The 19,117-nt window shown below is 39.0% G+C and overlaps 1 protein-coding gene across 4 annotated transcripts in view; it reads right to left on the bottom strand.

Annotated features, from left to right (window-relative positions):
* The window catches only part of SP3 (Sp3 transcription factor), a 56,200-nt gene that overhangs the window by 14,804 nt on the left and 22,279 nt on the right, over positions 1-19,117 (bottom strand). For 2 of the 4 annotated variants that reach the window (XM_028830845.2, XM_077957215.1), the window contains exon 5: positions 10,840-10,881. The exons of the other annotated variants lie outside the window; for them this stretch is intronic. In XM_028830845.2, the coding sequence (XP_028686678.1) occupies positions 10,840-10,881 (42 nt within the window). The remainder of the gene's footprint in view (positions 1-10,839; positions 10,882-19,117) is intronic. 4 annotated transcript variants of the gene reach the window in all.

Here is a 19,117-nt window from a genome sequence, read left to right on the forward strand (position 1 = left end):
AATTTAAATAATGAAATATACACATACACACACAAACACAACATGGTTACAAAGATAAGGCTAATTTTCAATATTAGTTAAGTATCAATAACTCAGGGCATGCCTAGATTTCTATTAAAAATATTACAAGAAAATCCTAAATACCTCTTCCTAAAATTAACTGCTAATTATTTATCAATACAGCTAATAGAACATTTAAGATAAATTCTTAACCAATTTATCAAGTCTGGAACACGTGTATTTAATTTAAATAGCTAACATTAGATAAATATGAATTACAGTATGGTTGATAAAATGAGACATTATCTTTTATCAATAGTGTGCCATTAAGATTTTGTTGTTCTTATCAAAGTCTTTCATATTTTCTGCCTTCGACTTTTTTAAGCACTGATGAAATTACTTCATTTGATTCTAAAAATTTACATTTTCCCTTTAATCAGCTTCACCTGCCATAAAAATCATCTAACAGAACCACTGGATAATCCTACAATATCTCATGTATTATAAAGTTTCATTATTCCTCAGATTCCTATGGATATTTCAGAGGTACCAAGCTTTTTTCCAACTTTTCTTCTAAGGGGATAGTTCTAAATTATAGATATGAATTCCTAAAAATATTCCTTCACTAATGCTAAAAGAAGTTAACACTTTAGGGGTAGGTTTTTAAAACTAAATGTTATCCCCTTACCAAATATAATAATAATTTTAAAAATATAGATGGATGGATAAATAATCACCATCTCTGCTTTAACATCAAGCAATCTCTTCCCCCAAATGCCATCTCCTTAGATTTGGATCATTATTCTTCTATAAACTGCTCCTGTCCTCCCATTTGAAATTAATCTTTTATTAATCTTTCATTTTTATAGTTTTCCAAATTATCTTACATACACATACATATGAACATAACCAGAAATGACTGATTTCCTAATATGTATTACAGAAGATCTCATTTTATAGTCTTGCCACAAATATGTGAGAAAAAGACTATGTGACCTGTAATTAGTACACTGACTAGTGAGATATTCACTTCACCTTATTAAATCTGGAGTACTAGTTAAGCCCTTGTTAAACAGTGTCCTACTCTACCCAATGATAAATATGATGGCTAAACACATAAGATAAGGATTTACTACTTGTTGAGCACTATTCTAAGTACTTACATATATTAACTCATGTCATGCTCCCAACTACACTGAGGTTATTTTTCCCCTTCCTTTCTAGATGAGAAAACAAAGAGGTTATGTAGTTTGCCTGAAGTCACACAGTTGAAAATGGATGCAGCCAGGATGTAAGATGGAAAACTGTGCAAAACCATATTACATATATTGCTAAAGATCAACTCCCTACCAGGGCCAGTTCACAGGAAGAGAAGCTTTAAGTTAGCTTCCCTGTATATAAATATATGCAATTTTATTTAGTTTTAGTTTAATTAAATCAAAGTGAATTTAAAAATCTAGGAAGGATAAAGAAACTTTATACATAGACTATTTTTGTCTGTTTGAGACAGAGTCTCGCTGTTGCCCAGGCTGGAGTGCAGGGGCGTGATCTCAGCTCACTGCAACCTCCACCTCCCGGGTTCAAACTATTCTCCTGCCTCAGCCACCCAAGTAGCTGGAATTACAGGCATGCAACACCACACCGGGCTAATTTCTGTAATTTTAGTAGAGACCAAGTTTCGCCAGTTGGTTAGGCTGGTCTCGAACTCCTCACCTCAGGCAATCCGCCCACCTCGGCCTCCCAAACTGCTGGGATTAGAGGTGTGAGCCACCGCGCCCAGCCACATATGCTATTATATGTGAAATATTCTATTGTATGTATATAGTATATGTATGTAGCATGTGAAATCCTGTCACACACTGCAACACTGATGAACCTCAAGGACATTATGTTAAGTGAAATAAACTAGTCACAAAAGGACAGCTATGATTCCATGAATATGAAGTACCTAAAGTAGTCAAAATCACAGAAACAGCAAGAAAAAAGGCAGTTGCCAAATGGGGGAGAGAGGGAAAGGGAAGTTGGTATTTAAAAGGTAAAGAGTCTCAATTTTGCAAGATGAAAAATTCTAGATATGTGTTACACAACAATGTGAATATACATAACATTACTGAACTATACACTTAAAAATTGTTAAGATGGTAAATTTAATGTTATGTGTTTTTTACAATTTTTTTTTTAAATCTGGCAAATCTCCCCTATTGTTTCCCACTCCCACAGAGGACTTATTTTAGAAACCTAATGGATAAAATCCTCAATGTCACAGGTAAGAAGGTCAGAGAAACTATGAAGGATACACAGCAATATTACAAGTTATTATGACACACAATACGCTTTCCTAAGGCTCCACCTTGTCCCCATAAGCTCTGGGCACTAGTTTTCCTCTCCCCTTCAGATAAAAAAAAAGAGACTACTTTAAATTTACTATAAAGGTTTTTTTTTTTTTTAAAGCCATTCTACCAGGTTAAAATAGTACACACACACAAAAAGATAGTTCTCAGTAATTCCTAACTGCTATCCAAGAAACAGCAGGAAAGTGATCTGCTATAAGCAGCAGTAACTCACAACTCTCAAATCAAATGTACTAAAATGTACTAAATGTTCATCTTAAGAGTAGACTGAATTTTTAGGGACAATTAAAGATCTGAAGCTGCCTATTATGAATAAGGTTAAGTATTCAAACTGCTCTTGATTCAAAACAAATTATGACTACAACAAAAACTGGATCTTAATGTAGTTTAACCTCCTTTCCCACCTCCCAATCACCTAATCTAAGCATTGTATCACAATGTCTAGTCTAACTTAGTCTAACTACTTGAGGACAAAATACACTGCTTTTCAAGCCTCCTTTAGTAAGACCAATGAAGGAAACATACAAAATAGCAATAATATATATTATTTTTTAACCTCATCTCTTAGTGTTTAATAGATGTACCTATTATAATCTTATTCTCAGTTTTTATGCCTTCTAGCAAATAGATATATGTTTTCTTCCAGGTTCTATACATGTATTTATGCTACTCACCAAGAATGCAAAAATGAGGCACGTGGTTCCCAGAAAAGCCCTGTCTTCCAACAGGACAAGTGCTAAGCATCCTATAGAATGTACCAGAGGAGGGGCATGGTGGCTCATGCCTGTAATACCCAGCACTTTGGGAGGCCAAGGAGGGAGAGTCACTTGAGTCTAGGTGTTTGAGACCAGCCTGGGCAACACAGTAAGACCTGTCTCTATCAAAAATAAATTGGGCCACAATGCCCAGATAATTTTAAAATTATCTGGCTTCCACATTAATTCTATTAACTAAGTCATTCTAATTGCATACTGCAGTTAAAACTTTTCAAATGAATGGCCTGAAGTCATTTAAAATATTCTTAAAAAATAGCCATGACAGAACAGAGCTGGTTATGCTTTTTAGATACTATTGTATTAGTCTGTTCTCCCACTGCTATGAAGAGATACCTGAGACTGGGTAATTTATTTTTTAAAAACATTTAATTGGCTCATGGTCCTGCAGGCTGTATAGGAAGCATGATTCTGGCATCTGCTCTGCTTCTGGGGAGGCCTCAGGAAACTTACAATCATGGCAGAAGGCAAAGGGATAGATGGCAAGTCACATGACCAGGGCAGCAAGAGGGTGGCAAGAGGTGCCACATACTCTTAACTAGATCTCACAAGAACTCACTATCACCAAGACAACACCAAGAAGGATGGTGTTAAACCATGGGAAACCACCCCCATGATCAAATCACCACCAGGCCCTTCCTCCCACACCGGAGATTACAATTGAACATGAGATTTGGGTGGGGACATAGATCCAAACCATATCAACTACATATCTTTTTTTTAAGACACAGTGTCACTCGGTCACCTAGGCTGGAGTGCAGTGGTGTGATCTCTACTCACTGCAACTTCCACTTCCCGGGGTTCAAGTAATCCTCCTATCTCAGCCTCCTGAGTAGCTGGGACTACAGGTGTCTGCCACCACGCCCGGCTAATTTTTGTATTTTTTAGTAGAGACTGGGTTTCGTCACATTAGCCAGGCTGGTCTTGAACTCCTGACCTCAGGTGATCCACCCGCCTCGGTCTCCCAAAGTGCTGGGATTACAGACGTGAGCCACTGCGCCCGGCCTGTATCATTCTTATAACTTGTTGAAATGTAATAGTAATGGCATATATCACAATATAAATTCATTTTCTCAAATTTAACTTGAGGTCCTTTTAAGCTTTAATTATAAAATATTTTAATTAAACTACTTTTAATTGTGTATCGCTTTAAAAATACATCAAAAACTTCTAAAATTCAAAACCTTCAGGACATGAGTTATTTAAAATAGTTATCATATCTTGAACAAAAATTCCTACAGAATCAATTACACATTTACCTACTTTCCTTGGCAGGAAGCTCAGAATGTTATTTAATCTTTGTCTAATGATTCCAATTCATTATTAAAAGTAATTTATGGTATCAAATAGGCCCTAGAACACTGAACTAAAAACATTCATAATTATAGTTTTTCATTTCTTCTACTTGTTTTTCCTGCCTTCTTCCCAACTCTGGTGATAATCCACTCTCCATCCTCCACTTACCAGGTTACCGTACCCATCATCCTTTCTACTGTACATTTTCCAAGCCAGTTTTAAACTTGGAAATCAGTCGGAACTGTTAAAACTGTATATAAACATTAAATAAATCAGGACTAAAGAAAGGATCTAAGGCTACTCTTAAGAAACCCAAACCCTTGAAAATGAAGATGGCCACGGCAGGTATATCTGCTTCATATAGGGAATTTCAAACTGTTTCCATAAAGAATACTGTAAGTGTCAGCAGAGAAGAGGGCCCCAGGCCCTCATAAAAGTCAGAGCAGCCCCATTAATATGAGTTTTATACACTGGAGTTCTGCCTAAGATGTCATTTGAAGAAAAGGCTCTGCTCTAGCACTGGACTAAAACTGATGTTTCTGCCACTGCTGCAATGGCTAGGGGAAAACCAACCAACCAACAACAAAAAAACATGGTTTGGGCATTTCTTCCTTCATTAAAAAAAACTGCCTTTAAACAAAACAATTCCGTTCCAACACTTTCTGCAGACTGTAAACAATCCTAATTTGAGTTAGTATCAACAGAAATAGAAGAAACAATGCTTTAAATGATCCACTAAACCACACCTATGTACTGCTTTGAACTCCTATTTACAAGCTTGTTTTCTATTTTCCCCTGTGTCTGCTACCTGAATAATCCCTGCCATATTACCTATATAATTAGAGGACCCGTAGTCAACATGTGAGTTGGCTATCACACAAAGAATAAAAGCCAAAGACCTGGATCTTGGCAGTTTTAGAATTTTTACATTTTTCTTTTGCCCTCACATTTTTACATATTTGATTCAAACATTTATTGAACAACTATATTGGGTGAACATTTGTTGACCAAAATTACAATCTAACACATTAATGAGAATCAGTGAAGTTGTGCTACAGTAACATCAATCACAAAAGCTCAATGGCTTTGATAAAACAAAAGTTTATTTTTCACTAATTTCAAATGTCCAATTCAGGTTGGTAAGGGAGATCTGATCATGATAGCACCTCAGGAGTCCAGGCTCCACTTGATACATGCTTCCAAGGTTACCTTGCCAAAGGTGAAAGAAAACGTGGAAAATCACATTCTGCTCTTAAACTTCCACTCACGCTTTGTCACAAAAAGGCGTATGGCCATGCCTGACATTAAGAATTAAAGGAAAGGGCAATTCTATGATTATTTTATGAAGAATCATGACTCCCTAGTCCCCCTGCTGTCAAATATTTATTCTTCCCACATGAAAAAACACATCTGTCCCTCCATTCAGAAGGCAACCCAAATATCCCATCCAATCTCAGCAGTAAGTTCAAAGGACAGGATCTGTGTTGATGGGGAAATCACCTCTATATCAAGTCCAGATGCAGCCCCTCTTCACAGAGACCTATTAAAACAAGTAATCTACCTCCCTTCAAACACACAATACATACTGACAGAATATAAAAAATGCTCCAGTTCAAAAGAAGAAAATAAGACAACAGTCAGTCGTTCATAGCAATTCATAAGCCAGGCTGAACAGACTGTGCAAGGGCTCTCTGTCCTGGAAGGTGGGGAATGCTCTGATTGACCCCTGGGAGGAGTTTCTAAGTGTGCTGTTCTCTGTGCCTCTAGGTTCTGCCTTCTGGAAGGCTTTTCCTGGTCTGTTATCTTCTACCGCTAAAAGTGAAGTGGACATCAGAAAGTGACTCCTTAGCAGAGCAGAATTCTCAGGAAGCAAATAGGTTAGGCAGGCACGGGGCAGAGAGCAAGATCATTATGTATCAAGCAGTTATACTTTATTCAGACTTCTGGCTATGCCTCTCCCTGAAAAAATTAGAAGGCTTATCTATTTGATACTATCCAGTTTCAAGCGCCAATGTCCAGAACCAAAGCTTTTTTCTAAGATATGCCTCTTAGATTTACTACTTTTCTTCGCTTTCTTGCCCCATGAGACAATGTGTCTATTTCTCTCTACCTAACTATGGGTACTTTGAGTTTACCTGGCTTTAGCAGGGAATCCATACCTTTTAGTCTCTTTCCCCTAACCCAACTGAAAAGCAATTCCCTCTCAAGTTGGCCTTTACTCTGAATTACCTTAATCCTTTCAGACATTTTAACAATGGAAGTGATGTTCATAACCCTGACTGGATCCTGCCAAAAAAATGGATTTCAATTATTTACTCAAAAGCCTTTTCAGTTGTGTCTCCTACTGATTGGAGGTAAAAAGCAATTACTGGTCAGGCAAAGTGGCTCATCCCAGCACTCTGGGAGGCCAAGGTGGGAGGATTGCTTGAGCCCAGGAATTTGAGACTAGCCTGGGCAACACAGGGAGACTGTGTCTCTAATTTATTTAAAAAGGAAAAAAAAAAAAGGAGCAGCAGCAACTGCTTCTTCTAATCCTACAAATTCCCAAATTTCTGGACCCTTTGTATTGCTTTTCATTCATACTTGGAAACTAAACAATTATTTTCTAGCTCATCTCTTTCCGTTGTATAACACCTTGTCAAATGAAACCAGTACCAGTTAAAATACAATTTGTTTTCCAACCTTATCCCAAAAGCTACAAATGCATTAGGTATACTACTTGCCTTCCAAGTTATTGCAGGAAAGTTTTATATAATATTGTTCTCTGCATCATAATGTTCCTAGCATCTAACATCAGTTTCCTTGCTGCCTGACTCTCAAGCCAATGCCACAGTTGAAGTTTTTTTGTTAGAGCATACTATTCTTTGTATAAATTTTGACTTAAGTGATGATAGGCTGTAACAACACAGATGCTGTCCAACAGAAATACAATGCAACTCACATAAGTAACTTCAAATTTTCTAACAGCTACATTTAAAAAGTAAAACTCAAAGGTAAAATATATTTCATTTAACCTAATATAGACATACCTCAGAAACACTGCAGATTTTATTCCAGACAAGTACAATAAAGCTAATATTGCAATTAACAAAGCCACCCATTTTTTTGGTTTCCCAGTACATATAATGTTTATACTATACTGCAGTCTATCAAGTGTGCAACACCATTATGTCTAAAAAAACAAAAAGTACATTAATTTTAAAAAACTTTACTGCTAAAAAATGCCAACAATCATCCGAGTCTTCAGTAAATTGTAATCTTTTTGCTGGTGGAGGGTCTCGTCTCAATGTCGATTGCTGCTGACTGATCAAGATGGTGGTTGCTGGCTGGGCATGGTGGTTCCCATCTGTAATCCCAGCACTTTGGGAGGCCAAGGCAAGTGGATCACTTGAGGTCAGGAGTTCGAGACCAGCCTAGCGGTTTTTTTGTTTTGTTGTTGAGACAGTCTCGCTCTGTTTCCCAGGCTGGAGTACAACGGTGCAATCTCAGCTCACTGCAATCTCTGAACCACTCAACCACTGAACCGCCTTCTGGGTTCAAGCGATTCTTCTGCCTCAGCCTCCCAAGTAGCTGGGACTACAGATGGGCGCCACCACGTCTGGCTAATTTTTGTATTTTTAGTAGAAATGGGGTTTCATCATATTGGCCAGGCTGGTCTCGAACTCCTGACCTCGTGATCCTCCCGCCTCAGCCTCCCAAAGTGCTGGGGTTACAGGCTTGAGCCACCGCGCCCAGCCGGAAAATCTGTTGTTTAGCGTGACCCTTTTCATCAATGATGTTAATTTCCAGATAACTTCTTGCAGCTTCTACATCAGCACTTGCAGCCTTGCCTTTATGTTATGGAAACAGTTTCTTTTCTTAAAACTCATGGACTCATCTGCTAGCTTCCAACTCTTTCTGCAGCTTCCTCACCTCTATCAGCATTCACAGAATTGAAGAGAGTTAGGAGCCTTGCTCTGGATTAGGCTTTGGTTTAAAGGAATGTTGTGGCTGGTATGATCTGGCCAGACCACTAAAATTTTCTCCATATCAGCAATGAGACTGTTTTGCTTTCTTATCACATGTGTTCACTGGAATAGGACTTTTAATTTCCTTCAAGAACCCTTCCTTTGCATTCACAACTTGGCTGTTTGGCACAAGAGGCCCAGCTTCTGGTCTATCTGGGCTTTCAATATGCTTTCCTCACTAAGCTTAATTATTTCTAGCTTTTGACTTAAAGTGAGATATGTGCAATTCTTCCTTTCACTTGAACACTTAGAGGCTACTGTAGGGTTATTATTAATTGGCTTAGTTTCTTCTTTTTTTTTCTTGAGACAGAGTTTTGCTCTTTTGCCCAGGCCGGGGTGCAGTGGTGTGATCTCAGCTCACTGCAACATCTGCCTCTCGGGTTCAAGCAATTCTTCTGCCTCAGTCTCCCAAGTGGCTGGGATGACAGGCGCCTGCCACCATACCCAGCTAATTTTTGTATTTTCAGTAGAGACGGTTTTCACCATGTTGGCCAGACCGGACTTGAACTCCTGACCTCAAGTGATCTGCCAATCTTGGCCTCCCAATGTGCTGGGATTACAGGCATGAGCCACTGTGCCCAGAATTGGCCTAGTTTAAATATTGTTGTGTCTCAGGGAGGAGGGAGGCCCAAGCAGAGAGATGGGGAAATGGCTGGTTGTTGGAATAGTCAGAACATACAACCTTTATATCAATTAAGTTCACCTTCTATGGGGGTGCATAGTCTGTTGTGCCCCAAGACAATTCCAACAGTAACATCAAAGACCACTGATTACAGATCACTGTTAAGAAGTATAATAATAATGAAGGCCAGGCGCGGTGGCTCACGCCTGTAATCCCAGCACTTTGGGAGGCCAAGGCGGGCGGATCCTGAGGTCAGGAGATCCGAGACCATCCTGGCTGACACGGTGAAACCCCGTCTCTACTAAAAATACAAAAAATTAGCCAGGCGTGGTGGTGAGCTCCTGTAGTCCCAGTTACTCAGGAGGCTGAGGCAGGAGAATGGTGTGAACCCAGGAGGCGGAGCTTGCAGTGAGCCGAGACTGCACCATTGCACTCCAGCCTGGGCGACAGTGGGTGACTCTGCCTCAAAAATAAAAAATAAAATAAAATAATGGAAACATTTGAAATATTGCAAGAACTGCCAAAATGTGACACAGAGACACAAAGTGATCACGTGCTGATGGAAAAATGGGGTCAACAGACTTGCTCAAACATGAGGTTGCCACATCCTTCATTTTTATTTTAGTATCTGTGAAGCACGATAAAGCATGCCTATATATCCAAAGAATTAAATTCCAATCTTTTATCAATAATTATTCATGAAATGTTTTACATTGTTTTTTATACTAAAACTTCAAAATTCAGTTTGTATTTTATTACACTTAACAGCACATCTCAATTCAGTCTAGCCACATTTCCGAGTGCTTAACAGCATCACAGGGCTAGTGGCTCCCCTATATAACAGAGCAGGGCAAATTAAGTTGTACTAACAACCTCTCAAATCACAGTGGCTTAAAACAAAGGTCTATTTTTTATTCATATCCATCATAAATCAGCTGAGGGTGTACTGCATGCTTTCTTGACTAATGGATCAATCACCATGACATATTTCATTGGCCAAAGCAAGCTCCATGGCTACACCCAACTTGGGTGAAGAAGAGAACCAGATATATTAGGAAGACAGTACAAAGAACATTTATAAAATTATATATATATATATATATAAAAATAAAACATTTGTAAAATAACCTTTATAAAATCACAATTTAAAACTTTCAAACTATGTTTTCAATAAATTCTACCTTTATTTTCCTTTTGTTCTGATATAAGCCTGCTTCAAAAAGCAAATGAAATGATAAAGTGGTAGAGCTCTACTTGAATAAACTACTACTACTAACTAGATCAAACAGTAAATCTAAGACAAAATTTCTTTACCATGGAACATCATTTGCCCTTCAACAAAATTCCTGAAGATTTAATAAAAGCAAATGAAAAGAGGAAATAAGAGTTGGATTATGTAGTCCCAAGTACTTGGGAAGCAGAGGTGGGAGGATAGCTTGAGCCCAGGTGCTCAAGAACAGCCTGGGCAACATAGTGAGACTCCACCATTACAAAAAATCAAATCATAAAAAAATTAGCAAGGCACAGTGCTGGGCACCTGTAGTCCCACCTACTCAGGTGGCTAATGCAGTAGGATCCCTTGAACCCAGGAGTTTGAGGATGCAGTGAGCTATAATTGTACCCCTGTACTCCACTCTGGGTGAGAGAGAACTTGCCTCTAAAAATATAAGAGCAAAAACTTAACTGATTAGAATGGAAAAAAAGCAAAAATGGGAATAGACATCAAATACAATTTTTTAAAATTCATTTTGGCCATCAGGTACTTCAAATCCTCTTTAAAACTTTCTTACCAAGTCTTTTTGAGTGGTTACTGCTGTTGAAACAAGCGTAGGCTGAAAGAAAATTAAATAGGAGTGAAAAAAACTATTTATAAAAAGTAGGGAGAAAGCAGGAAATAATAAATGACATAATGCTAATCAAAACTAAAGATATTTTCACCAATTTTCAAAAAGATTTCCTTACACCCTTTAAAGTTAACTTCTGCCATTTATTAACACTGTAACATAGAAAGTCAACTGCCAGGCCTGTAATCCCAGCACTTCAGGAGGCACACAGGATTACCCAAGGCCAGGGGTTCAAGACCAGCCTGAGCAACACAGCAAGACCCCATCACTGTAAAACATAAAAAGTAAATAAAAAATTTTAAATCAGCTCTCTACTTATTTATCAACAAATATAAGGTATTACCTTCAAGGTCAAAAGCTTTGCTTTTACAGTTCTAAGGCTGAAACTTTCTTCTAAAAATAAATACATTCTATTCCATCTTCACTTAAACATTCAAGAAGGAATTTTGGCATATAAGAGGATCCAAGGTAATGAATGGCTGAATTACATGAAGTAACAGGAATTAAATACTTTAAGTGGCAGAAAATAAAAAAGCACCAAAAAGAAGGGCTTATGTAAATATAGCGGCAAATTTTCCTTAGGGAATAAGTGTACTGATATGTTAACTGGTATCAGATACCAGCAATTAATTCTTTCTTACAAAACCTGTTTTAAAGTCGATGTTCTAGGACAGGTGCAATGACTCACACACCTGTAAATTAGAGGCCGAGGCGGGAGAACTGATTGAGCCCAGGAGTTCGGGGCTGCAGTAAGCTATGATCATGCCACTGCACTCCAGCCTGGGCGACAGAGTGAGACACTGTTTCCAAAAAATACAAAGCTGGGTATTCTAACTTATTAATGATCAGTTCAGGCTAAAAGAAGCTCTTTTAAATAAAGCAGAGGTGATATCTAGAATTGACAGACAATTCATGTAGATGCTTTCCTGACGGAAAATAGTAAGACAAAACCAAAACCCAACCAACAAAACCACCAACACCAAACTAATCAGCTGAGTCCAAACTAAACTTTCCAACGCCAAATGTCAGGCGAAAGAGAAATCCTGTTTTCCTGTTACCCAAAGAAATATATTACCCACTAAAACTTTACTATCCCAAAAGAGTATCTTAGAAATGGTAGAAAATACACATTTCCTGCATGTTTTACTGATGCTAATAAGTTTTATGGTCCCCACTCCACCCCCCCCAAAATTTCCCAAAGCATCTTCCTTTTTATAATTCCCTTGTTCAGTTTTATCAATTCTCCTGACCTCAATTGTGTCTATCACCCCTCTCCTACAGAATTCCATTCCTTTGTCCTAGGCTCAGCCCTCCATCTCTGCTAGCAACAATTATTTCAACCACAAATTCAATCCATTCAAACTACTATCATTTTGGGGTCACCAGATCAGTTTTCCCCTCACAAATGTGCCAATGATACAACTTTAAAACAATGGATTCATCTCTTGTATTCCTGATAGTTAATCACCAATCCTATAAATCCGTATTTTGAAATGCCTGGCATTCTTCCTTCCTTCCTTCCTCCATTTAACTAAAGTGGCCCGTTACCACCTTCTTTTTTTGAGACGGAGTCCTGCTCTGTTACCCAGGCTGGAGTGCAGTGGCGCAATCTCGGCTTACTGCAACCTCTGCCTCCTGGGTTCAAGCAATTCTGTCTCAGTCTCCCGAGTTGCTGGGACTACAGGCGCACGCCACCACACCTGGCTAATTTTTTTGTATTTTTAGTAAAGACAAGGTTTCACCATATTGGTCAGGCTGCTCTTGACCTCAGGTGATCCACCTGCCTTGGCCTCCCAAAGTGCTGGGATTACAGGAGTGAACCACCACGCCTGGCCCCGCTCCTACCTTCTTTGGTGCTAGTTTCTTCCCATTCCACTCTGTTCTGGAGATATGTCTTCCAAGCATTGATTTACTCACATTATTCCTCTGTTCAAAAACTTTCATGGGCTACTTAAGTAAGGTTAAAAATAGTGAAACCCTCACCAATAGTATTCAGTGCTTTTCATTCTCTCACCATACTTATTCAAATGTGTCCTATCAGCACTAGTCACCAAACCGCCTAGATTTCTATACATGCTATAACAGCATTTCCCAAAGTAGTTCCTCACAATTAACCCAATGAAATACTGATCACTACAGAGGTATAATCTAAAAAAGAAAAAAATGCTGCTTCCTTTCCTTAAATAGGTTCATTTCCCACAGAATTTCTCAGAAACTTTTAACATGCTAATGAGCATTTTTATAACATTTAATAACACCTATTAATATCTTACAAACCATTTTTGGAGAAATGCTTTGCCTTGCCTCTATTTTTTTTTTTTTTTTTTTAGACCTTGTTAGTAAACATCTTCCTCTCATCTCTCTACCTATACAAATCTAGATTCCCCATTAACCTTCTCTTCTCTCTTCTCTATTAGGTCTCCTGGAGCCTTCTTTGATTTTCTATTCCTCTGAAATTCTACACAGTTATCTGTATCACGCAATTTAGTGACTTATTACATTGATTTATATTGCAGATCATACACCGATTTATACTGATTACTGCTCCATGTATCTATCTTACTCCAATAAATCTGTAAGCTTCCTGAGAAAATGAATAGGTACATACTTTTACAGACAATACAAAAAAAGTACATATTTGACTAAATAGTTTCAATGTAAGAAACTTGTTCACCCGCTCTCTCAAGTTCTTGAGGCTTTATTATCCCCGTGCCCAAACAAGGCTGCCAAATGAAAGCAGCAAAGAGATTTATTAAAAATGTATCTGACTTTCCCCTTCATATGCAAGAAAAACCAAGAACACTTCTACTGCAGCTTTATGTGACTGGCTATTCCCTGAAATTTATCAACTACCTTCTTCATTAACACAAGAGATAATGCAGGAAAATAGCCTAAACAGTAAAAACTTCATCTTCAAGGCTTTCACAACAGAACCATAAAATCGTCTTCCACTTGTGAATCAAGGAAGTATTCAAACCCTGCCCAAGCTGTTACTATGAACAAAGTTTACTAACCCAAACATCACAGGAGATGTTGGAACCAAAATTAAAGTCCAATCTTAGTTAACGTTAAATTTCTTGAAAAAAAGTTTTTAAATAATCCTTCTGATGCTCACTAAAGTCTGAGAAAAAAAATGTTTAAAAAGAAATTTTATAATATTTTTAATCCAAATTTTCTACTCATTAAAAACATGAGGCTAAAACTCACATTCTCAAAACCTTTTTATTCTAGAAAATCTCCAATATATACCAAAGTAGAAAAGTGTAACAAACTCCCATGTGCCCATCACCCAAATTCCACAAACTCTGGGACAACTGTATTTCATGTATAACCCAAACTGCCATTTTGAAACAAATCCCAGATATAACATTTCATCTGCAAATATTTCATTATGTACTGCTCAAAGATAAAGAATTTACGTTTTAAAAATCTCTCATCATGTCATTAGAATAAAAATACACAAAATCTACAGTGTTAAAAAATGACTTTGAGGCAAGTCATTTAATTCTCCTAAATTCTCTCATATGCAGGTAAGACTAAACCTAACGTTCCTTTTGCTTCTCTTAAGTTTCTTCCGTCACAGGTTTATATGTTGGCTTCTGAAACATAATTCTGAACGTCAAGAGTTTTTAAAAAGCTACAAATTTAGCACAATTACAGAATTGGTAGAAGTATGAAACAAACAGAATGCAACTTTCACATCTGAACAAAGTTATAATCCCAGCACTTTGGGAGGCCAAGGAGGGTGGATCACCTGAGGTCAAAAGTTCCAAGACCAGCCTGGTCAACATGGTAAAACCCTGTCTCTACTAAATATACAAAAATTAGCCAGGCATGGTGGCGGGCACCTGTAATCCCAGCTACTCGGGAGGCTGAGGCAGGAGAATCGCTTGAACCCAAGAGGCAGAGGTTGCAGTGAGCCGAGATAGTGCCGCCACTGTGCTCCCACCTGGGCAACAAGAGCTAAACTTTGTCTCCAAGAAGAAAAAAAAAAAAAAAAAGCAAGCAAGCAAACAGGTAAAATTTAAGGTAAAATTTACATTATACATTTCCACACAAATCTACGTTTATTCTGTATCTATTACTGGTATCTCTTCATTTTATCCATTTAAAAAAAAAGGAGGAAAAAAAAGATGAGTAAGAAATGACTGCCCAATTCCAAAACAAGAAATACATGTTAGCTATAATACGAGACAAAGGACAAGGGCTATTAAACAAGCAGTAATTCAAAGCTGGCAAGAAGAAAGGAAGGCTGCGGGATAAGGTAGTATCTGAGCTAAGTCTTGAAAGATGTCAACCTGAAGGTTACTCCACTATTCCTGTTTCTAAAGTGCTGTGGGGTTCAATGTTAACATACCATTTATCACATTATACTAGAATTGTGTGCATGTCTGTCTAACCCAATGATTCTTAAGGGGGAGATGAAGAACTGTCCTCCAGGGGACATGTGGCAAATGTGTGAAGCCATTTTTTTTTACTGTCACAACTGCAGGGGGTACAGAGTGCTACCAGCGTCTAGAGGGTAAGTCAGGAATGCTCCTCAATATCCTACAATGCAGAGGACAACCCCACAATGAAGAATCACCAGGCCCAAAATATCAACAGTGCAGAGGTTGAGAAATCACAGTCTAACCTGTTAGATTATGAGCACCTTTAGTGCAAGAATTATCATACTCATCTTTGTAACTCCAGTATCTGGCATGCACAGCAAGAGCGTTGTAAGTATTTGTAGACTCAAGAGACCTCAATTCAAAGGTAAAGGAAGAGCCAGTCAAGACTTTACAGAAAGCAACAACATGATCTGTGTTTAGGGAAAATGAATGATACAAAAATGATGTATTGGAGCATTTCTAGTGTCTTACAAAATTAAAAATGCACATATTCTCCAACCTTGGGATTTTGCTTTCAGATGTATATGCTTCGGATATGCATACTTAAAAGAAATAATACATCTGCATAAGGATATCCACTATAGCATTTTTGAAGTAAGATTAAAAATTTTTGTGACATCTGGCCAGGCACAGTGGCTCATGCCTGAATTCCCAGCACTTTGAGAGGCCAAGGCAGGTGGATCACCTGAGGTCAGGAGTTTGAGACCATCTGGCCAACATGGTGAAACACTGTCTAGGTGTGGTGGTGTGGGCCTGTAGTCCCAGCTACTCAGGAGGCTGAGGCAGGAGGATCACTTGAGCCAGAGAGGCGGAAGTTGCAGTGGGCCAAGATTGCGCCACTGCACTCCAGCCTAAGCAACAGAGTGAGACTCCATCTCGAAAAAAAAAAAGTTACATCTGATTTTGGGAGAGGAATTAAAAAGATAAAAAATGTAAAATTGTTTTAAAAAAAATAAATTTGTGTTGATGCACCAGAAAGGAGGAAAGATTGGAGGCATGGAAAATAAAAGTTGTTTTTTAAGAAAGAGTCACCCAGGCTGGAGTGCAATGACTTAATCATAACTCACTGTAGCCTTGATCTCCTAGGTTCAAGCAATCCTCCCATCTCAGCCTCTCTGAGCAGATAGGACTATGGTTACATGTTACCGTGATCAACTAATTTTTTGTTTTTTTGGTTAAAGGCAAGGTCTTGCTTGGTTGCCCAGACTGGTTTCAACTTCCTGGCTTCAAGCAATTCTCCCAGCCTCAGCCTCCCAAAGTGCTGGGATTATGACACCACACTCAGCCTAGACTAGATGTCTTAACAGCAGTCTAGGACAGTGCTCCCCAACCTTTTTGGCACCAGGGACCAGTTTCATGGAAGACAATTTCACCGCTGAAGGGGAGATGGTTTCAGGATGAAACTGTTCCATTCACTCAGATCATCAGGCATTAGATCTTCATAAGCAGCTTGCAATCATTAATTTGTGGCGACATTCTTAGAAAACCAACCGCCTCAACCAGGTCCACCTCCAGCTACCATCTATTTCTTTTCTTTTTTTTTTTTTTTTTTGAGACAGAGTCTTGCTCTGTCGCCCGGCCTGGAGTGCAGTGGCCGGATCTCAGCTCACTGCAAGCTCCGCCTCCCGGGTTCACACCATTCTCCTGCCTCAGCCTCCCGAGTAGCTGGGACTACAGGCGCCCACCACCTCGCCCGGCTAGTTTTTTGTAGTTTTTAGTAGAGACGGGGTTTCACCGCGTTAGCCAGGATGGTCTCGATCTCCTGACCTCGTGATCTGCCCGTCTCGGCCTCCCAAAGTGCTGGGATTACAGGCTTGAGCCACCGCGCCCGGCCAAATGTTGCTGATAACACGAGAAAAAAAAAATTGTAATTTCTCTCACTAAATCCTCTTCTCCTTTTAAATCATTCTACTCATGCTTTCCCCCTCAGCACTCCAATGAAACCACTTGTTAAAAGTCACCAACAACCATTATCTTGCTAAATCCAATATCCCATTCTCTCTCATCTTATGTACCCTCCACGATATATGAATAGATGATGCTAGGTACAGTGGCTCACGTCTGTAATCCCAGCACTTTGGGAGACTAAGGCAGGTGGATACCTTGAGCCCAGGAGTTCGAGACCAGCCTGGTCAACGTGGCGAAATCCCATCTCTACTAAAAATTACAAAACATAAGCCAGACATGGCAGCACACACACGCAGTCCCAGTTACTTGGGAAGCTGTGGTGGTAAGGTCATCTGAACCTGGAAGGTTGAGGCAGTGATCATGCCACTGCACTACAGCCTGGGTGATAGTGAGACCCTGTCTAAAAAAAAGAAAAGAAAGGGATAAGCATTCCCTCCTCCGTTCTTAAGTAATTTACTGACTTGGCTTCCAAAATATACTTGGCTTTCATGGAAGCTCCTTCTGTTTCCTTTGCGAGTTCTTCCTCTACTTCTCACCCTCTAAATGTTGAGAATGCCCTAAGACTCACTCTTAAGGCTTTCCTTCAATTTTGGATACTTAAGTTTCAGTTCCTGAATTTCTATTTGGTTCTTTTACAAATCTGCAGTGTCATTTCTGTTACAGTCTCCAACTGTTAAAATTTTTTCAAGCGTGGCTTGTATTCCCTAGACCACAGTTAGGTAGTTTTTAGTCTATTTCTATTGTTTCTGCTGGTTCTCATTCCTGTTGTCTTACCTTCTCATATGCCTGGTGGGTTACATTTGATACTTTGCCAGACTCTACATTTAAAAAGTCTAGAGAAATAATCTGAGGCTCAGAATATGATTTCCCAAGCTCTTCTCTATGTATATTCTTTCTCTATTAAGTTAGAAATTCTTAAACCAGTTGCACTTCAAAATCACTTGGGGACTTTTATAACACAACTTTCGTGGCTTCACGTAGAGCAATTAAACTAGAATTGTGAGGAGGATGAACACAAGTCGTTGGCATTTCTAGAAAGTTCTCTGAGAGATTCTACAATGCAGTCGAAAGTTGGGGCCGGGCGCGATGGCTCATGCCTATAAGCCTGTAATCCCAGCACTCTGGGAGGCCAAGGCAGGCGAATCACTTGAGGTCAGAAGTTCAAGACCAGCCTGGCCAGCATGGTGAAACCCCATCTCTACGAAAAATACAAAAATTAGCTAGGCGTGGTGGCGCACATCTGTAATCCCAGCTACTTGGGAGGCTGAGGCAGGAGAAACGCTTGAACCCAGGAGGCGGAAGTTACAGTCAGCTAGGATCATGCCACTGCACTCCAGCCTGGGCGACTGGAAAAGAAACTATGACCTGAATGATTTCATCAAGTCATATATGTATACACTAATGACACCCTAAATTCTACCTCCAGGCCAACCTGACCACTAGATTCTGATATTCTACTGTTTACTGGAACCATCCACTTGTAGATCTAATAGTCATTTCAAATTTAACAAAGCCATAACAGACTTAATTCCCACTTTACTCCACCCTTCCCCAGATTTTCCCCATTACTAGCCTAGCCAAACTATCATCTTTTGATTGTACAGTCAACCCTCCACGGGTTCTGTATCTGTGGATCCAACTAACTGCAAATCAAAAGTTTTTTTAAAAACACAAAAATAATAAAAATACAAAATTTAAAATACAGTACAACTATTTATATAGCATTTACATTATATTAGGTATTGTAAGTAACCTAGAGATGATTTAAAGCTTGTGGGAGGATGTGTGTAGGTTATATGCAAATACTACAAGAGACTAGAGCATCTGGGGATTTTGATATTCTAGGGGGTGTAGGAAGTATCCTAGAACCAATCCCCATTGGATACTGAGGGATGACTCTGTTGCTCCATCAGCCTTATGCTTAC

The sequence above is a fragment of the Macaca mulatta genome, chromosome 12 (genome assembly GCF_049350105.2).
Source record: "Macaca mulatta isolate MMU2019108-1 chromosome 12, T2T-MMU8v2.0, whole genome shotgun sequence".
In the NCBI taxonomy this organism is placed as follows: Eukaryota; Metazoa; Chordata; class Mammalia; order Primates; family Cercopithecidae; genus Macaca; species Macaca mulatta.